Raw genomic sequence first — 22,694 nt, 5'->3', positions numbered from 1 at the left:
AGTCAAATATGACTACAATACGGAAATGTCAGTTTGAAATATGAAATACGGTCGCGGGAGGTCCCTGCCGTAGAAAAAGTTACAAGACAGGAGTTTATTGTTCTTGGCTCGATGAATTTATTTGTCGCATTATATTTTGACCCTCATTGTGTTCGGTAAGACCGAACACATAATTTTAGTTATAATTTAGTATAATTTTATAATTAGTAACTATAAATCTAATCAGAAATTATAAAAATATATTTCTAAAATAACTCAAATCTACTTCTAATGTTATTAGAAATGTATTTAGGACAAATTCGAGTTCTTGTAGGGATTCAGGGTTACACGATGAGGAGTAAAGATTAGGCCCGTCTACGTTTTTATCATGAAATTAGCAACAAGAAAAAAAATTCAGTTCTTTTTAAATAGGAGTATCGATATTAGCTTGGTTTAGATAAATTCCTGGCGACAATTGAGAGTTTTTCGCAAATATCTCGCAAACTGAAAAACATTTGCTCCAACATTTTTGTCAGAGAAATAAGTTGTTCAAAATGTTGATGAAAAAAAATATTAAAAACTATTAAAACAACTACTATTAAAATATTTAAAATATCATCGTATAATCAGAGGAAGCTATCTCGGCAACTTTAATGTACAGTCGACTGTTCGTTCATAGCAACAACAAGAAAATGTTTTCCAAATAATAAAATATTTTCTTACAGAGATAAATATTGAATAAGCGACTTCCATCATTGGAATATTTTCTTAATATTTGTATCTCGACCAAATCATGCAGTAGGGATTCTTCCGTACGAATTTGGTCAAGACAGAATCGGAACTATATTCACATACACAACACTAATAATTTTATATCATAAAATATTCTAAATAGTGTAATTAAATTAAATTAATTTAAATATAATTAAATAATATAATTCTAAATTTCAAATAGTTCAAAACATCGGTACATACTTACACATGAAGATAATATTATAAAATTAATGTATCGTAAGAAAAATAATAATAAAGGAGCAGTCATAGACGCTGTTAGGACGCAGCTGTATAACGTAATTTCAGAGTTTAAAAGCGCTACTATCTGAAAAAATATGTTCATTAGCATTAATTAAATAATATAAGATTATAAATCAAAGGAAAGATGAAGTATGTACTTTTTGGTCATACGTTTCTTCTGCAGATGATTTTAAACTATTTATTCATTAAAGCTCCAAGTAAAAGTAAGTAAGTAAACATACTTCTGTGTATATTTTTTCTTTTTTGATAGATATTATTAAACAGATATAAATACTATTATGCAGCAATTCCGAAACAGCTATAGAATGAATTAATAAATATCGCCGTATCGTAGTTAATGGAGTTATTAAGAAATATATTAAAATATCCTCCGAAGTCAACGACAAGATTAATCATTTAATATACATGGATGTTTTCAAAATACAATCGCCCATGGCATACCTCTACATGCAAACATAAGATACATAGCATAACATCTTTCTATTGAAAATTTCGTTTACATGAAGTTAACTAATTTCGGATGGGCGTGAATAATTGAGAGTAAATTATTTCAGATATAAAAATAGATCATAAATATGAAATAAAATTTTTTTGTTTAAGATTTTATTTTTTCAGCGTGTTTAGTTCAGAATTGGCTTGGAACACATGTATAGGATGTTTGCGATATAATAGACCAAGATTTTTCTTATATAAATAGTATGTTTTTAAAGAAAGTGAAAAATATTGTAATGTTTCTTATAGTCATGATGGTGTAATTTTTTATGTTTGCAATGTTGTTCAAGAAAGAAAGACAACCATTGATGTTTTTAACTAATAGAACGAATTTATTAACCTATATATTTCAAAAAATTATCAGTTTAAGAGATATTTTAATCTGTCATTAAAAGTATTAAATAAAATCTATCATCGAAAGTATTTTTCTGCTCTTACTGGCCTTGTCTTTAAACGCATAGATCATGTGTAATTATCTGTTGTAGAGTTTATACAATTATAAAAGTTGAAATAACTGCTAAAATAATAATTTTTTCGACATATATAATAAATTAATATTTTTTCAGTTGCTCTCGAGTGTTTAAACCGAGCTGACGTGTTTACTTTGCTCGCGAGTGCCGATCGTACAGCGTATAATAATAAAGTGCTGTGCCATAATATGGATAGATTCCCGATCTCCGACTCACCATGAGTCACAATGAGTGCATCAACTATTCCAAATATATCAAGGCCGCACGCATTTCTGTACAGGTGACTCAAAAACCTAAAACGGCACTGGCTACTCGATCGTCTTCGAACAGTCAACTATAAAAGCCAAGTCACGTCCATTCTGACCGCTGAACTTAACGCATTAAAACAGGCTCTCGAAACCACAATTAAATACCACAATAAAAAATTCTCCATCTTCAGTGACCCCACAAATGCTATCGCCTCAATTTTAAACAAATGGACAAACAATACAACCATTCACGAATGCCAAAACGTCTACATTGAACCAATAATAAACAATAACTCAATTACAGTAATATGGATCCCATCTCATACAGGAATTGAAATGAACGAGAGAGCGGACGAAGCCGTTAGGGAAGCAGCGAACTCGACAATCCCCTATCACAACACAAAGCTACCACTCGACTCTTTACTTGTCCACCTAAAGCAAAAAATCAAACACCATTGGAACAACGAATGGAAAACCACCACTGCTAACCATAAAAAATGGTTTTTACAAAAACATAATACCCACTAAAAGACGCGACCAAGTCGTAATATCAAGAATCATAATAATTCGGATATACGAAAATAACACACGAATTTATATTCACCAAAGAAGACCAACCATTCTACGAACGGTGCAAAAAGACCCTAGCAATAGAACACCTCATACTACAATGCGAAGTATACCTACTGCGAAGAAAGCAACTCCGTATCAAAACAACTCTAAAAGACAACCTAAAGGACAGTGGAACATCATCACTCTTGCCACAATATTTGAAACAGACCACGCTCTACAACAACATATGAACCATCCCTCCTTCTGTTGTCGCTAATAACCCATGAGGTTGATGCGACATAAAATAATTGATAACAAAAAAAAAAAGAAAAATATATTTTTTTGCATATAATATTGAGTCACGTCAGTTAGATTAAAATATATATCATTCTGTTTAAAAAGCTGAAGGTCATCGTTTCTCGAACAATATTGCAGAATTAGTGTACATCATATTCGACTACATTATATTGCCCGTAAAATAACATCAGAATTTTTTGCTGTTTCATTTTTTTCTAAAAACTTACCATTTATAAGAAAGATGCTTGTCCATTACACGTTTGTTGTATACATATTTGATAAATGTTCAAAACGAAGCATTTTATGGAAGAATTGCATTCTTATTCTTTGATATTAATTTGATTTGATAATCTATTATTCACATCTATTATTCATTGAGTCTATAATTAACCTAATTCAAATATTTTGACAAATTTTTAATCTCGATTTTTTCGGAAATGGAGCGTCATACGAAAAGATTTTATTTTCTCTTCTCTAACTTGTTTTTTTATGTCGATTGTACCACATTTTCAAAAGCACATTGACTCTAATACCGAGATGATAAATTTTTTTATGTTAATATAATACAATATACGTATAATACACATACAACACTATATATACACAGTATAATATTATATTGACATAATACACTTAAATAATTATTTTAACAAATCAATATCTTTGTAAAACGCTTTGTAAAAAGCTTTGTGAAAAGTAGATTTTAATGTAGTTTGATTGAATAAGATGTTATATTATGTACAAAATGAATGAAGGATATTCGTTACCTGGATTACTGAAGCCGCGATGAAGCTAGTACAAAAAATTATTCTTTTAATCATTGTACCAACTGATTTTTGGAATGGCCATAGTCCAACAATACACGCCACAATACGATAACCGTTGTATTCTTTCTCGAATACGTCCATAGCTATCGATTGTTGAAGAGCATCTGTGCGTAGACATCGAGGAATCCTTCCAAGATACCTCGTTTTGATTTATTATTTATGGCATTCTTTCTTTCTTCTGAAATTTTCACCGTGTCACCCGTCCGTAGAATTAAAGTATAATTTGCGAGAATTATAGCTGTGCACTGCCAGTCGATTGAATTCATTTGCGCCCCTCCAAGAATGTTGCATAATAAATATCAATTTCAAGAAAATTATAGTGTCGAACAAATTCTTTCCTTCTTATTTTCCTTTTTCTCATTTTTTCTTTTACCTTACAGGTATTGGAAAAGCGGAAACTTTTTGCAGTAATATTGTTCGTACAGTTGCCACAGAGTTCGCAACAGAATATGGATACATCGATTCTTTTACATTCTTCTACTAATAGAGAAAATGTAGCGAAAGTCAATGAGTACGAAGAGTTGCAATGTCTGGCTTGGAACCAGGTACATAAGTAGTGAAGAACATAGCTGAATCATTCAACTACAGGTAAACGTAAGTACTTATATCAATTAATATAAGATACACAAAAAATAATGACATATTTGACAATTGAAATATTTTGAGTAATTACAACCACCATAAACATTGTTCTAATACTATGAATATTTCTGTAGTTGTCTGTAATAAAAAATATTTATTTGATCAAGTTTTTCGTAAGCAAATTCTTATTAGTATTTACTTTATAATTTTTAAGATCTTTTATGATAGCTTTAATACATTTTCAGATAAAGATAATAAGAATTAACTGGATTTCATTTTTTATTCAACTGCCTTCAATTATTGAAAAATCAATACTAATAAACTTTTTTAAAAATCTAGTATTATAAAAATATGTTATGAAAATAATATTACATTTCAAAAATTTTTTATAAGAATTTAATATTTTAGAAAGGTCTCTACAGATCTTTTATAGCTAGTTTTCAAGTTAAATTGAGAAAGAATCACAAAGATTGAAATTCAGATATCCTTTTTATGGAGATTATCATAGACATTTTCAAATATTTAAAATGTTATAATAATCTGCACAGTATTACATTTAAGTTAAATGCTGAAATTATTTTTAATACTATTAAAGACGAAGAAGAAGAAACATTGTTACCAGTTATGTGATTGATTTGGTGTCGATAAGTTAATACGAAGATAAGATTTTGAATGATTATATGCTTTTTTGTTATGCCTAAGTCAATGTTGATTAACCTTTTTTTCAACAATGTTGATTGATTGACCTTTCAGTCAATGTTGACTTACTATTAGATTTTATAATTTTGAATAAACTTTAACATTAAACTATCATTTCTTATATTTTAATTATAATCAATAAATACTCATGATTTATATTTTATACAGTTACAGTTTTTAGAATTCAGATTGCATGTTATGCAATTAATTACCGAAGTGCTATTACAAACATCATTCAATTTTTTATTTACCATATTCAGAAACATTTATGCAGGCGCCCAAAATTTTGTACATTTCATAAATTAATCTGATTTATAGTGTTATTTTATTATTTATGTTAATTTATTATTTTTATATTATTTTGAATTTACATTCATTTCTTAAATTCCAGGTCGTTTCAGGTTCAAGAATGGCATAAGTTGATCTAGTCCTGATAGTGACTGGAAGATCACATAATAAAAGACAGATTTTGATGAGCAAAAAATAATTAAGACCTTGAAACAGTGTTCAATATTCTCTTAGGATGAGCACTTTGTCGTCATTAGGACATCTAAGTACTACAAACGTCTCTATCAATTATTTTCTTTTTCCTTCCACAGCACTGAAAATTTTAACATTCGATTTAAATAAACACTTTGAACATCACTATATTTAGAAAATATGTATATATATTATTTTTTGTAAAGAACAGTTATATCATCTTTATAGTTGAAACACAAAAAAATATTCAAAATTGATTTCTTCTAAAACAAAAAGAAATAGGGAAAAATGAATTTGCAAATGAAAAACTCACAAAAATTTATACGAATCACTAATTAGTTATTGCAACCAAACTGTATATTGTATATCGTTATTAATACGTTTATAGGCCAGAACAGAAATTCCTTATATCCAAGGATATGAATATATTTTGCAACAATACATTTCGAAGCGTGAAAGTCACGTTCTATCGTGCTTTGTAGGTTTCATTTAGATATTTTATATGATTCATCATTATATATAATATTTAATTTAACTGTTCATTGCATGGAAATAACACGTAATTTTCTTCACAATAACACTTCGTGGCTATAAGGAAAAGCGTCGCGTGTCACAATTTCAAAAAATTTGAGTTTAAGAATTAATTCAATTTTAAAGTATGAAATTTACGTATGTATGATGAAAAAAATAAAAAATAACAAATGCAAATTTGTTACCGCTAAAAGAAACAAAGAGAGATTGCTAATGAAAAGAACTGATATTGATGAATCTTATTATTATGAATGGTAGTATCATGTAACGTACGCTATTTTTTCGTACAACTCTACAGTTGATTAAGATATGAAATAATCTTTTATCTTTTTAAGAGTATACTTTTAATTTCTATCATTTTTGTCCTACACTGGATCAGAAGACGTATGAGTATAGACGTATCTCATATATCTTTATATATGAGAGAGCGAACTGTTAACATGTTAATCTGTAATGTTTTTAGTATGTTAAGGAAAATCTCGACTGTCTGCGATCCAGTTCTTCTGCGTGTGTGCGTCTTGGGCGCGAAGGATCACACATTGTTGTGGGAAATGACTAAATGCAACATCATCTTGTCTGAATTTATTGTCTGATATCGGCTCTCTTATTGGCTGAATCACGAGTGGTGTACAATGACTGTCAAATTGTACTCTCACGGGTGATGCATTGGCAAAATGGTCGCACGAGAAACTGACATAGCGATCTGATGATCTTGAAGTTACTTGAAAGAAAGAACCCTTGTCCTTTCTTTTTTTTACATGATTTGATTCCTTTGCAGTTCCTGGGGAGCTGCATCCCTATAAGTTTTTGGGGATGTTTGCGGGTGTTTGTGCAGGATAATGATCGTTAGACTCGTATTATCGATTAATACTTTTATTTTTCTATGTCACAATAGACGCGGAGACTATCTTCGTTCGCGGCGTATCGCAGTTTATTCGTACTCGATGACTGTTCGACTTGTTCTCTTCTCTTCGGAACTTTTTTGCTCCGAGGAAAACTCGGTCCCCGTTTCGGACATCCCTAATTGGCTAAACCGTTTCTGCGTTTTGATCAATTAGGTTGTCACGAAATTGCGCCGCCTACTCCTTGCGTTCGAGACGAATTTTCTCTGAGAGTGGGGCTGCAATTTCGCCGGGACCCATTTTACCCGAATTGTGGCGGTGTAGCAGGGTTTCTTCTGGGCCTCACTCACTTTCTCCAAGTGTTTTCCAGATGTTGATCTGGGTGGCCCTTAGGAATCCAAGAGTTTACAACGCTTCGCAGAAATGCTATTGAGGCTGTATTTCTAAAACTATAAGTGCAGACATTCGGTTTAACGCACTGCAAAACTGACTTTAGCCTTTTTAATTCAATAGCGTCGGCGCCACGTGAGTCGTAAATTCTCCTAACTTTTCTGTCTGAGAAACGTCTTTTCTCCGACATCTGCTAGCCGCTATAAGTTGCATTTAAAGAGAAAAATTTATTAATAGTGTTAAGTTTGATGGTTCTTGTTGTGAAGTTCATATAACTATGTGTTGCAGGGAAAAAATTTTAAAAAACCTGCGGAGCTTGATTTGGTGATCTTGAGATGGTAGTTTATTAAATGTGTGCGATCGCATGTTTGGGGTGTCTTGTCTTGATTTTCAGGGGACTGTTGGTGACTTCGTATTTTCCTGTGTTTCTGATAAGGGGGTTTGGATGGTTATGATTGTAAGCCGTTGTGAGAGAATTGTGGATGAAATTTTGAATGGTTGGCATGTTAGCCATGGCGTGTAATGTTCTGATCGGAGTCATATGGTTGGTTTAATATTATGCGTAGGAATTTGTTCTGCATTTTTTGATTTTATTTATGTGTGTTTTGGCAGCTGCTGTCCAGATTTGGCGTTCATAAGTGATGAGTGGCCTGATGCATGCTTTGTAAAGGTTCATTTTGATGTTTGTTTTTAAACCGCCAAACAGGGTATTTTTAGAGAATGACCCCCATATTTGGCTGTGATGGTCTAGAGAATAGTTTGATCAGCTATTCTGATAGGTTTTGAGGTTTAGTTTTTCTTGGTATTGGATATGGTAGCTTGGGATATTACTGGATAGATTTTGAGTTTCCAATCTTTGAAATACTTAATGGAATAAGTCTATATGTGTTTGTATGTACTCGGTAGCTTTTGTTAAATGTACTTTCATGAGGAAGCGTAGATTCTGGTGTCGTCGGCAAATATGACTGTGTGAGTTTCCTTAGTCATAGGAATATCTTTTGTGTATAAGGTGAAGAGGAGGGGGCCTAGGATGGAACCCTGAGGTATACTTCAGATGTGACTTTTTGCATGCAGATTTAGTTTTCTTGATGGAATGTAGAATTCTCTGTTGCGTGGATAGCTTATTATTATATTTATGAGCGTGAGGTGAATTTTGTTTTCGTATAGCTTGCTTATTAAGGCGTTGTACCAAAGGCTTTATTTAGGTCGAGTAGAATAAGTTGGGTTGTTTCATTTTTATTTTTTTTCCATGATAATGTGTTCGGTGACACGCTGTAGCTGTTGTATTGCTGAGTGGTTTTGTCGATACTCAAATTGTTGCGGAATCCTTATGTCGTGTTTGGAGGTGCGGAGGATTACCCAGTCAGTATTTCCTCATACCCGAAGTCAGGTAAGGGAAATTCTGACATCGTTTTGCCTAAGGTCTGAGTTCGGCGCCGATTCGAATCCGGTGTCGTACTTTCTACAGGAGTGACGTTAAACCTTTCGAGAGTCAGTTTGTGACTAACCGCGTCTCGGTTTCGGAACGCGTTACCAGGATTTCTGAGGAAGTACTCTCATTGTGGTAAGAGTGGCATGATGCCCGAACCTTAAATGTTTAACGTTATTAAAACGAGGGGAGAAAATAATATCAAAAACATTTTGGGAATCGGGAATGAAGGTAGCGGCAAGAAGGAAATTAGGAAGGGCACGAGGCCTGGCGATGCTATTCCGCGGACAGCGAGATGTCCATCTCATTCCTAGCGAAGATTACGGTGATGGGAACTCGCTTCCATTGAGAGCTAAGGCGATTGTGCTAAGGTGAAAGCAGAAGAAGGCAATGTCAGAGGGGTCCTCTGTCCTGAACTCTGGTCACGGTGGAGGAAGGAGTCGATGTTGGGGTCATAGGCGACATCAAAGATATGAATGTGGACCATCTGATAGGGGTTGTGGAGGAGTTATTCACCCACCTGATAGACGTGATGGGGAAGAATGAGAAAGAGGCGACCAAGGCGAGGAAGTTCCTCAGGGCGGTGAAGCAAATGAGAAAAGCTATTGAAGAGCCCGTAGCTCTTCTTATGAGGCAACAAGTACAGACAGAAAGGTGTCAGGGGACTCCTAAGGAAGTAGGGCGGGAGAAGAAGGAGGTCACCTCCCTCCTCGATAAAGGGATAGAAGGGTGAAAGGGATAGAGGCTGGCAGCCGGGAGACTATCAGCTCAGATGAAGCGAGAGGGGTAAGAAATCGTCAGGCATGCTAAAACTGCTAAGATGAGTCTGGAAAGGCCGCACCCAAAGTAAGAGATCGGCCGGGCGGTGACAAGACGGAAACGGGTGGGCCCCAACAGAGGGGAGGCCATAACTGGTCGGCTAGAAGGCAAAAGATTTTTTGCTGAGACGGTGAGTAGGGGGCGGGAGAAGAGCCTACGGGCCTAAGGAGTATAAGGCAGACGCAGAGTGGGGACGTCTTGCTAGAGTTCGCGTCCAGCGTGAATGCAGAGGGATTTTTCTCCCATGGCGTCTAAGGAGGATGTGTTGGACGGGTTCAGGAAAGTAGCTGCGGAGGGCGACTGCAACGAATGCAGAGTCCTTAGGACGGGGCTCCTGGGTTTGCAGGTGGCGGTGGTGGTGTGCTCTGCGCAACTGGCGCGTAAAGTTGCGGCCCAGGACAAAATTAAGGTGGTCACTAGAGTGAAGGTGGTGCTGAAAATCACGCAGTGCTATACCATGATTTCGGGCATTTGGCGGCTAGATGCCCCATAAATAAGACCTGAAGGGAGATCTGCAGGAAGTGTGAGGAGAAGAGCACTTAATTAGGGACTGCTTCCCGGTCTCCTGCTGCCTATGTTGGAAGAGAAAGTATGAAAACCTCTCCTATTTGGCGGGTTCTGTGTGTGTAGGTTCTATAAAGAGGTGATCGCTAGAGCTTCGAAGTTCCCGGCGGCCGAAAATAGGAGAGAGCGTTCAAGTTCATGCAGATTAACCTTCCGAATACTGATGCACGCAGTCCTGTACCATTTCTGAGTCACACAGATATTCCACTAATACGGACGAATTCATGGTTATTCGAGGCTCGAGCTCACGTATATATATCAACACTTTAGTTGGTCGAGGTTCGAGGTCTTCACGAACATTACACCAATACGCTGAGGGTTGAACATTCATCGCTATACGTGCGTATTGTGTGTAATGTTGGCATTTTAGATATACATATAGGAAAATATAATATATAACAGCATGATAGTTTATAAAAAAAATAATATTTATTCAACATCGTTGTGATAATCTTCCACAAGAAAAAAGACAGAAGGTTCGTTTGCTTGTTGCGCGCACATGTCAAACAAATAAACAAATAACAAATGAAAACAGTGAAAATAACAATGATAACTATTGCCGAGTGGATAGAGCGTGTACTTTGTCCGAATGCTGTCCGAAGCAGACTCTCGAGTAGAAACAATATATACATGAGGCTATATTTTCCTGTTTGTCGTTGAGTATTTCCAGATATGCCTACTGGCTATTACTGTCGGGGGCAGCAACTACAAGGAAAGGATGAAGAAATGGCTATACTGAAAATGTATATGAAGGAGAAAAATATTCCAAAACGTACGTATGTTGTTGTACCCTCGTCCTTTGTAGTTGTTTATTACCTATTGATGGTCGTTATATCTGGTAACTGTAATAGGAATAATTCTTACTATAAGGAACTAACCGATGGTGGAAAGCCTTTTTTTTTTACGTGGAGGAAATCTTTGAGAGACACCCGACGATCCTGGAGGAAATGTCGGGTAGTGTCGGATTTCTACCGACTAAAACCTCCTTGATGGCCATCCACCTGCCTGTGGGGGCAACTGCGGGACTGATAATTACTCCGGTGTCACCCAGGCAGTAGCCTCTGCGGATTCTTCTCGGGACAGATGTTGTTGTCTGCTTCTTCATGTGTATGAGTGGCGATATCACGGTCATTCTGGTGCCACTACTACTTGGGGGCTTTGAGGGCCCTCACCTTAGTTTGTAGGTTGTTTGATTTTTGTCGTTCCTCGCGTTTTCCCTCGTTGTTCGACGCTAGCTAGTCCTATTTCGGTCGTGTGTTGTGCCAAACCTATGTCTGCCCCGCACTCCTGGTAGCCTGGGTGTCTTTCCGTTCCTATACAGGTACTCACCGAAGCATCCGTGTCCGGTAAGAACTTGGGTAATCCTGAATGTTTGCGCACCATGATCGAGCCAGGGGGAGGACCGTCCCTATTGTCCGTTTCTGTATCAGTTCCGAGTGTTCAAGTTCTTCAGCGCTCATCTTGCGCTCGCTTCAAGACCCAGGACCTCATATGCTCAATCATGGTTTTGGGTATTTCCATCCCCGTGCTTCGAAGTTCTCGTATCCCATTATAGGTCTCCGCGTATGCGTCTGCAGTATTCCGGAAAGGAGTCATGCCTGTCAGTGTTAACGCCACGTCATGTGAGACAGTGCGATAAGCGCGAGTAACGCGAATAGCCATCCTTCTTTGTATTTTGTGTCGTGCTCAAATCGGTGACCTGCATAGGGTCATAGATCTGATGACTCCAGTGTAAAGGCGGCGGACTTTCTCTTCTGGTCCCCTGATATTCGGGAGAAGGCGTCTCAGGAGTGCTACGACTCCATCGACTCTGGTTGCCAGGCCGTTGAAATGAGTCTCAAAATTCAGGCGGCCTGGGTATTTGAGATCTTCTTTCACCTTGCGTTCGAGAAAGGCCGTGGAACCAAAGGGCTTCGGTTTTGTGCGTGGCGAATTTTAGTCCATGGTACCGTATCTTCGTGATAATGGCAGCCACCACCGTCTCCATCAGCCTTAGTGTGCGAGTCCAGGACTTGCCGCTGGCAATAAGTGGTGTGTCATCGGCGTAACACACCAGTTGTACCCTATGTTCCAGAATAGTGGGCCAAGAATAGAGGCCTGTGAAACACCCCTTGTCATTTTCCTGACAAATTTGGTATCATCTTCGATGCTACATGCAATGGACCTGTCCGAGAAATAGCTGTTGATAACGCTTCTCAGATATACAGGATTGCTATGTTTGGCCAAAGCTGTTGCGATCCAGAGTAGGGAGATGAAAGCGTTGATCCAGAGTAGGGAGATGAATTGATACCGCCAGTGCAACTCCTCCCAGGGAGATAGCTGACTGCGCGAATTTCACAACCCCGTCGATGGTTGAGCGCTCAACCCGGAACCAAAACTGGTTGTCTAAAAAATCCGGGCCTCTGTGTGACAAGTGAGTCGTAATCCTGTTGGCGACAATTCTTTCTAGGAGCTTCCCCATTTCGTTCAAGAGGCAGGTCTGAGCGGCGATGGCGAGTCCATAGCTCTTTTGCCCGTTGTCGGGATTAGGACCAGATTTGCTAATTTCCAGTCTTTTGAGAATATTCCTGTTCGGAGGCCCGCGTTGAGGAACCTCCTCACTCTTTCGCTGGTTCGCGTAATTTCCTCCAACCACCAGTAAGTCGAGTTTTCGTAGCTCGGGTTTTCGTAGCTTGACTGTGTTGCAGATGTCATGCAGTGCTTTATGAAACCACATTGCTTCATTAATTACGTCCACCGTTGCGTCAGGCGGGGCGTAGCGCAGGTTGCCGCGCTACTAGGATGTCTTTATCAAGCTTTCTAGTTGCCTATCTTGTGACTGAGAGCTGTTTTCTCTTTTCGTCGGACGGTGACAGTGCTGGGGACAGCGTGAAATTTCAAGTTTTCTGTTTGTCTGGAGAATAATAGGGATGGTCGTTTAGGGTCTCTGCATCTTCAGCCACCATCCAATCGGAATCCTTGATTGCCATGGTCGGGAATGAAATAAAAGGTCAAGGGTGGACTCGCTTTGCCATCTCACACAGGTGTTTCGGCCTGAACTCAGGAGAGTTCAAGAGACGAACATCGGAGCTTGCTGCCCAGTCTATAACCACCTTGCCCCTCGGATCTGTTTTAGGGCAGCCCCATGATGTGTTCTTGGCGTTGAAGTCGCCAAGCACCAGAAATGGGATTGCGTGGAGAGATGCCAAGTACTTAGTTCGTTCAGGAGTGAACATTTGAAGGGGCCAGCTAGGTGCAGCGTATACCCCTACTACGGTTATCTTTCCTCATACGCGACGAAACCGCGCTCTTCGGTCAAGGCCCTAAAGGAGGGGTGTGTGCGGTGGTTCTTCTCGTGATAGCGGAGCTATGTATGTCCCCAGTCCAATCCGGGCGTTTCGGGACGCGGTACGGTTCTGCGACCACTGCTAGAATGATTTTCCATTCGGCTATGGTTTGTGTGAGCAGATCTTGTGCACTGGCCGAGTGGTTAACATAGACTTGGAGTATATGGCTCGCGAAGGCCACGCTTAAAGTATTTCCATGGACTCTTTGCAGGCGCATTCCTCTTTTTCGTGGGTGTCGACTCTTCCCTTTGGCCTGTGGCTGTTGGCCGAGCCAATACCATGGGTGCCTTTGTTTTCCTTATGCTTGAGTGACGCCCTTTATGCTTTGGGGAAGCGTCTTCTGCGTAGTCATCCCTTGAACGGGTGGGTGACTTAGGTTGCTGCCCAGTCTGTGATTAGCCGATCTGCCGAATTTCGCACATAAGATGCATTTAGGCGGCTCTGAGAAATCTTTGGCTAAATGATTTTTGGACCACCAAACGTAGCAGCGCCCGCGTTCGAGATGCACTGCTGCTTGGTATGTCCTGAGCCTAAACATTTGTAGCACATCAGGGGAGGTGGCAAGATCTCTATCCTTGCAGAGACTCACCCAACCGTCAGCCTGTTAGACGTTGCGGTCTTTCTGGCAGCAGCTGCCGGACATTTAAGCCATATGGTGATTGAAGTTATTCCTCGTCTCACCCATTACTTCCGCATAGGTTGTACTATTGCCAGGTGTTATGGTCACAGTAACTGTGGATTTTCGTGGTACCATTCCCTTTTTTCGGTTGTCGAGACTAGGTTTCCTAACTTGTGGTTGTTGCAGCTGTTGCAATAACGACTCATTCCTTGCTGCCTTTCTTCTCTCCTTGCTTCCAAGCATTGTGGTCCACGTGTCAGAGGTGGGCGTAGGTGTCGATTTATCCAGTCCCCAGGCGTCCAGAGTAGTCCCTTCCATTTGGGTTAAAATTCCTTTCCTATGGGTCTGTCTCGTATTGGTGGACGCCATACTTTCCCTTTCGAATCCCGACCGTATCTATTCCCTCGACACTTTTTCTGGTTGTTGGTTCCTTTTTTATCCTTTTTGGACCTCCTCTCTGAGAGCCGCCGGATTCGTTGCCAGAGGCATAACGACTGTTATTATTTGTATAAGGAGGGCGAAGTCGTCAGCTTGAGCTGGGTTTTCCATTCCCAAGGCTCTCGTAGATAAAGCCTGTGTCGCCGGTTTGGAGGGAGGCTCGGGAATAACTTCAGTTGGAAATGCCTTCTTTGAGACACCCGTTTTCTCCTTCTTCTTGAGAATGGAGCTTTCGCTGCCTCTGGGCAAGCTTCCCTCCAGATTCGCGCACTTCAGCTCCAACTCGTGGATTCTGGTTCTCAGTTGTATGTTTTCCTGTTCAAGGGCGCTCTGATTTCCAACTACAGAGCTTCTGTTGGAGAGCTCGGTGGCGCAGACGATTGTATTTCCTGCTGCGTCCCTCAGGAAACATTTAAACATGCTCTTAAGCTCCCGGAGGTGGCGGAGACCTTCTCATGGTTTTGGAGCCCTCCAGCATATCTGCGGCAAGGTTGGCTGTTGGAAGAAGCCATAGTCGACAGTCGCTTCGATCCCTTCGAGGGAGGAGGTGCATCAATAGATGAGTTTAGGAAATATTCTTCTTCTTCCTCTACGTTAGTCTCCTCTTTCAGGCGCTGCTTTTTGTTTAATCTCCGTTTTGTCAGGAGGACATTGGCGCACCCTTTTTTTCCTGTGTTTCTCGCGTTTGCGACTTTGTCTTTCTTCTGTAAGATTGGTATTCTTCTTCGGATTCCGTGTCCTCTTCTGCGAATAATATCATCGCAGCATTACTGCGGCTTTGGCGTGTTCCAGTCGTTCTCTTTACAGGGCTGGCCTGGCCCAGGTGGAGGGTATCGCGACCACGATGGAACAAGTGGGAAATACTATCGCTCGTCTGAATCCCAGAAAAGCCCTGGGATTCACGGCATTACAGTTGCAGCGATTAAGAAGGCTTTTCAGAGGTTCCTGGGGGAAGTATTGTCAACTTATATTTCAGGAAGGGGCACTTCCTCTCAATTTGAAAGGAAGGACGCTTAGATTTCATTCCTAAAGGGGGAGGGGAGAGAGGAGCTGAGCTCTAAGCAACGGCCCATCTGCATCTTTTCAAACTGAAGTAAGGTCCTGGAGTTGATTAAGGCGAAGCTTCAGGACGAACTTGAGAGGAAGACTCTGGCTCCGAACCAATTCGGATTTAGGAAAGGATTCTCCATCATACATGCCATGAGGGAGCTTATACGCAGGTGGGACGGGGCGAAGATGAGGAAGCAGAATTGCATGCTGATTATTTGGTTGACGTAAAGAATATCAACCCCCTGAGGTGAGATAACATCATCAGGGAATCGGTGGTAAGGCAGTGTGATAAGGGACTGGTGCGGTTAGTTAACAGCTACCTGAATAACATAACTGGTAAACCGAGGGGTTTGTGACGGTGGCAGTATACGCCGGTGTTCCTCAGGGCTCGACTATTGGACCCATCCTGTGGAACATGGCGTACGATCCGTTCTTGAGGCTGTAATTTCGAGCATTGGATACGTCGATGATGTGGCATTTGTCATCACAGGACGGGATATACCCGATATCAGGAGTAAGGTTGATGACACCTTGAGTAAGCGCGCAACATGGTTGAGAGAAAACAACCTGGAATTGGCAGCTGAGAAGACCGAGTGTATCCTGCTCACAGTAAAATCCGTGAGCAGATTACGATCTGGGTAGGGCCAGCCGAAATCGTAACGCAGAAAGTGGTGAAGTACCTGAAATTCCTCTTCCCGGGTAACAGGATGTTCTCGGAACACGTGAAAAGGATATGCCTAAAGGCCTCACACTTTGCGGGGGCATTGATGGGTATCCTACCAAACAAAAGAGGATGCTTCGAGGCGACGAGATTATTTTATCTCGTAGTGGAAGCGTTTATTTTATACGCGGCTCTCATTTGGCACGAGGCAGAGGACTTTGGATCGACCAAAAAAATAGCTAAGAGCGGCACAGAAGCTGACGCTCATTAGGGTGGCTGGGAAGTACCATACGACACCAGCGGAAGCCCTCTAGGTCCTTATAGAAATGCCACCCATCTGGTGGTAAAGGAGAGAGCAAAACTGCTAAGAAGGATGGCCAGGAATAAAAATACTGCGTATCGGACGTGGGAAAGAGCGGCGAATGGGAACAAGACAATAATTGGATGTATATATAATAATATAAGGCTGTATTGGATAATACTTTTTATAAAACTTATTTACTTTATAAAACTTGAAAATCTGCGTTAAATGCTGCATTATATTGAAAGAGATTGTTCTTTAGCTTACATGTTATGCCAGCAGGTAACATAGCGGATAATATATTGATCTAGATCACTGATAAAGATGGTTTTAGAATATGTTGTCGACAACAATTTTCTGGGCACTCAGCAATCTCATCTAAAGTATCGTAATCGAATATCATAAACCTGGAGAAATTATTGCTGTATCTTTTATATCAAGAGAAACCAAAAAATTTGTTTTCACGCTTTTTAATTTATTTAATAAATTATTTAATAATATTTATTCCTCTTTTTCTGACAATAAATGATAAAGAAAATATTTATCCGTTGCCCACAGACCAGCTTCAAGAACAGCTTCTTCGACATCAATCTAGCCACAATATTTGTTAAATTATGCTACTTCCACGAATCTAACATCAATCAGGATTGGCAGAAATACTATTCCTAGGTCTAATGCCGGTATAGATTCATAAACGAGATATATATCTTCATGTATCTTCATCTGTGCTTGTTGTCATGCATTTTTGGTAAGTGCCACTGCCACCGCATATACAAGATACCAGCAATTGACTGCGTAGGGCATGACTGGAAGCGACTCATGCAAAAGTTCATAAAGTCCCACTAATGACTTTGAACGGTACTACAAATCCTGGGAACTCTGGAGGTAGTATTTCTACCGCTTGATGGAATGATGGTTTAACAAAAGTAATGTATGAGCAGTATCTAAATTGCCTCAGCACCGTACAGAGTAGACGATGAGACTTTGGATGAGTCCCGTCCTACTTGTGAAGATCCTGATCTATATACAAATAGTGCGCGACCAAGCTTTGGAGGTCATGTATAGAGATAAAAACTTGTGTCAGACTTACTCGCATTGAAAAATACGACATGGTGGTATCATCGTGATATCATATGAATTGAACAAATATGAATAAGTATGTGATCTTGGTGAATGAGAAAATATATGCTCAATGGCAAACTAGCTGGGATGAATGTGTGAATTCGGGTAACGTATGAAGTTTATTAACATATTAATTTTATATGAAATTTATAAAGAATTTTTGATTTGCTTGTTGAAATGTCTGGTTTGTTGTGAATATATGTTCTCTGTTAACTGAGCATATCATTGTGGAAACATTATAAGTGGAGATCCAGTGACACGGGAAGGTGTATTTGTGAAGTTGACTGATAACTGAAGTATGTGATATGTGGCATGAGAGTGGTGGATGGATCTGAGTGATTTGCTGGAATTTAAGGGGAAGTATAAACAATTCTGTAAATTTGCCGTGAAGAAAATAGTGAATGCCATATGTGTATTGTATCCTCATAGGAAGGCTGCTTGAAAGTCTTTGAGATGTGATTCCATTGGTTGGTGTTGACCCCAATCAGAAAGTTGATAGAATCTCAGAAAATAGCGGATCGGTTCTGCGGAAGATATGACCAATAACTTGATATTGATATTGAATGGATTAATACAAAAAATCCACAGGAGGATTTGCTATTGTTCCGTCCATCAACTAGATTGGATTTTCTGGATTCCATAGGCAAATCACGGATTAGAGAGCTGCATATACATATCTTGCCGAATAAGCTGCATCAATTACTTGGACGCGAGCCTCATCAATCGACAGGGATGTTAGAAAGATTACACCAAAGACTTGCATTCTGAGGCTAATTGATCGTTTCTGCGAAGAACTTGCCACAGATAAGCACCAATTGAATGTATATCAATCTTGCGTCCACAGTGGTCATGCCAATTAGATCTTGGATATGTATAATCTCTTCGATATCTCTTCGCTACTTCTGATAGTATCATTCAAAATCTTCTTCTATTCTTCTTTTATTTTTTTTATTTATTCGACAGCGAGGTCATTAGCGATGATGGTGCGATTAGATATGTAGTAGTTTATGTTTTTGAGATATTTTAATACTCTTTGAATGACATTTTGAGAAGTCAGGTTTATGTTTGCGTTGATTCCGTATTTCTGTCTTTGGGTTTCTGTGGTGTGGCATTCGTGCAGTATGTGGGTTATTGTTAGTGGATGATTATTGCAATGAGTGCAGGTGGGTGGTGTAGTTTTTTTGAGCTTGTATTCATGTGTCAGCTTGGTATGACCAGTTCTTAGGCGTGAGATAATTATTCCTCCTTTCCTGTTGGTAAGGTTCGGTGTTTGCTGGTGTAAGTCTTGGATACTATTGTGTAATTGGGTGCTTTTAATTATTTTCCACGTATTGTTCCATTCATTTTGTGCTACTTTTTTGCAGTGGATTATTTGGTCGTCGCAGGGGATTGGAAGATGATTGCGATTATTAATAATTGAGGAAACCGTGGCTTCTTTTGCTGCTGCGTCGGCATTTTCATTTCCTTCTATTCCTTGATGAGCTGGAATCTAGATGACTGTGGCGTTTGTGTTAGGTTGGTTATGGTTTAGTTCTTGGATGGTGGATATTAATTGGTTTTCTTGGTCGTATGTTTTTGTTAGAGATTTTGTAATGCTCATAGAGTCGGTGTAAATGACGATCTGGGCTTCGTTATTAGAGTGTGCATATTTGATGGCTTCCAGCATAAGTTTCGGCTGTGAAGATGGATAATGAAGAGGAGATTTTGTGTTTTTTTAGTTTTTTCAGTAATAATGGCGAATCCAGCTCCTGTGTCCGTTTTTGACCCATCAGTATAAATCTTGCTGTGTTGGGAGTAGTTGTTGTTTAATTCTAAAAATCGAATTCTGTGGTCATTTGGGCTGAGGGTTCTTTTGGGGAGTTCTGCAAGGCTGGTGTGAGTTGGGAATGCTTTTATTGTTCATGGAGGGATTTGTGATGGTTTACGTTCAATGGTGGGATGGATTTTGAAAGTGGTGGATTGAAGGATTTTGGTAAGTCTGACATGGAAGGGGGAGGGAATTTTGGGTTTGTTGATGTAGGAAGTTTGGTATCTATTGGAGAAGATGTTGTTGTAGGAGGGATTATTTGGAGTGGATGAAACTTTTAGTGCGTATTTGAGGGTTAGGAATTTTCTTCTGGATTCGAGTGGCATTTCTTTGGCTTCGAATAGTAGGCTGTTAATGGGACATGTACGGTATACACCTGTGGCTAGTCTAAGAGCTGTGGGAGATTGGATCTATTATTTTTTTTGGTGGAGCTTTTGGCTGAGTTATAAACGGTGGAGCCGTAATCAAGTTTGGATCTGACTGACGCTCTATATGTTTCTAGGAGAGTATCTTTGTCCGCTCCCCAGTTATTGTTGGAAAGGGTTTTTATAATGTTGAGTTTTTTTGTACAAGACTCTTTTAAGGTTTTTAGGTATGGCCCAGGATAATTTTTTATCGAAAATAAGGCCTAATATTTTGATGGTCTTAATTTCAAGATTACTTAGGTATAGTTTAGGTGGGGGATTAAGTTTGGTTTTCCTGGAGAATAGGATGTCTCGGGTTTTTTTGGGAGAAAATTTTAAGCCTGTTGTTTTTAACCAGTCCTGAAGGGTATTGATAGCTGTTTGTAAATGTATGTTGATGGAGCTTATATTTTGTCCGCTACATGTGATGGTTATGTCATCCGCAAATATCTGGGTTTTTATTGGTGGCTTGAGGTTGATGGTGATGTCGTTGATTCCTATTGAAAATAGTGTGGTGCTCATTGCTGATCCTTGTGGGATTCCGTTTTTGATTGTAACTGGTTGTGACAGAGATCCGTTTGCTCTGACTTGGATTAATCTATTAGATAGGAAGTTTGTTATGAAAGATAGCATATTGCCATTTACTTTTAACTCGATGAGGGAATTAATGATTTTGGTTCTCGAGATTGTGTCGAAGGCTTTATCGATATCTAGGCATACGGCGACTATGTATTCTTCGTTGAGGAAGGCGTCGCAGATATTTGTTTTCAAGTTCGTTAGAACGTCTATGGTTGAACAGTAGTGTCGGAAACCGTATTGGTTTGGGTTAAGAAGTTTTTTTACTTCAAGACACCATCTAAGCTTACGGTTTACGATTTTTCCCAGTAGTTTGCACATGGTATTAGTTAATGCAATTGGGCGATAACTGTTGGGGTTTAGTTTGCATTTGTTTGGTTTAGGGATTGGAATTACTATTGCTTTTTGCCAATTTTCGGGGAAAACTTTATGGATCCATATGCAGTTGAAGATTTTTAACAGGTAGTTTATTCCAGTTTTTGGGAGCATTTTTAGTAGTGAGTTGAGGATATTATCTGGTCCTGGGGCGGAGTTTTTTTGTTGATGTAAGAATGGAGCTTATTTCTTTGAGCGTTAAAGGTGAGTTTAGTAATGAGTTGTTATCGTTGTGAATCAAATCATGGTGTATATTGTTGTAGATTATTGTAGGATGTAGTGAGATTATGTTACTTGAATTTTCTTGGAATTTTTTAGCTAATGTGTTAGCAATGTGGGCTTGAGTTACGGTTCTACCATCATCAGATTCCAGGAATATTGGATATTCGTAGAGGATTTGAATCCATTTATGCATCTAATTTTTTTCCATACTGCAGATGTTGGTGTTTTTGGATTTATTGATGATATGTAGTTTCTCCATGATAGTTTTTATTTTCTTTAATTATTCTACGGAAGTTGGCGCGTTTCCTTTTGAATTTAGGTTAGGTTTTCGTTTGTGGGCTGTCTTTTTGCTCTATTGAATGCGTAATGACTCTCTTGCATGGCGATTTTGCACTCTTCGCTCCACCACGGTACCGGTCTTTTCCTGATTTTTTGCAGTCTGGGAATTCCAAAGGATTTGTCTGCAGCTGAGGTTATGATTTGTTGAAAATTGTTTATTGTTTCGTTAATCCGGGCTGGGTCGAGTTCAGGTTCTGTTTCTTTCTCGATGAGTTGAAGCATTATATTTACTTAGTACACCGGCCAGTTTGTTTTTTTTATATGCCATTTTGGTTGGAGGTAATTTTGAATTGTTGTGTTATTGTTTCCATAGGTGATTTTTATGGGAAAGTGGTCGTTATCGTATAGTTCTTTTAAAGCATCTCATTTTAGGTGTTGAGCTATCTGTGGATTGGAAAAGATTAGATCTGTTGCACTTGATTTGCCGTTCCTAGTGCTGAAGTGCGTTGGAGAACTTCTGTTCAGCAAGATTAAATCCTGGTTGTTAAGTAGTTTTTCAATAGTCTTTCCTCTTCTGTCAGTCTTGGTCGATTCCCAGAGAGCGTGGTGGCTGTTAAAGTCTCCGAACAGGATCAGTGGAGCTGAGCTATTAAATCCTCAAGGTCTTATAAATCAAGGGGGAGGCTATTAGGAATGTAGATATTGCAGATATGGTTATCATTGTCCGAAATTGCAATGGCGTGGTTTTCGTTTACCCGATTTTTGACGAAGATGTTGTAATGTTATAGTGTCGGCTGGTGATGTTTTTTGAAATTTGTTTCTTGAAGGCAGATAATATCAGGGTTGAAATTATTTATGAGAATTTGAAGTTGTTCGTAATGGATATAGTAACCGTTTATGTTCCACTGTATTATTGTTTTCACAATGTATTTGGAGGGGCTATGGATTTGGATTATGCTGCGATTATGGCTCTTATGAAATTTCGATGTCGGATTCAGATGAGCAGTTAAATGACGATTCAGGTGACTCAGTCGGTTTGATGAGCTTTTTGCGGAGTCGATGTATTCTGTTTTTTATGCTTCTTTCCTTTAAATGGGGGTAGATTTCTTCAAGAGTTTGAACAAGTGTCGGAATATTTTCGGTGTAGTTTTTTGCTATTTCCAATTGGTGTGCTGATCCAAAGGTGTCTTGGAGGAGGCTCTTGATCTGGGAATAGTTTAGCTGGGAATGTGAAGGATTTTTTTTATTTATTATTTCTTTTACTGGGGCTAACATTTC

At 39.1% G+C, this 22,694-nt stretch overlaps 1 protein-coding gene across 1 annotated transcript; it reads right to left on the bottom strand.

The window, feature by feature from the left end:
- Positions 1–988: 988 nt before the first annotated feature.
- LOC122533357 lies at positions 989–3,990 on the bottom strand (the record flags this gene model as incomplete). Its single annotated transcript, XM_043662989.1, has 3 exons — positions 3,816–3,990; positions 2,649–2,656; positions 989–1,078 (listed from the first exon to the last, which is right to left on the bottom strand). Coding segments are annotated over exons 1-3 (264 nt in total), but the record flags the coding sequence as incomplete, so codon positions are not given.
- Positions 3,991–22,694: the final 18,704 nt, after the last annotated feature.

The sequence above is a fragment of the Frieseomelitta varia genome, unplaced genomic scaffold (genome assembly GCF_011392965.1).
Source record: "Frieseomelitta varia isolate USP_RPSP 00005682 unplaced genomic scaffold, Fvar_1.2 scaffold_521, whole genome shotgun sequence".
In the NCBI taxonomy this organism is placed as follows: Eukaryota; Metazoa; Arthropoda; class Insecta; order Hymenoptera; family Apidae; genus Frieseomelitta; species Frieseomelitta varia.
The sequence above is the reverse complement of the archived record's forward strand: the minus strand, read 5'-3'. Positions and strand labels throughout refer to the sequence as shown.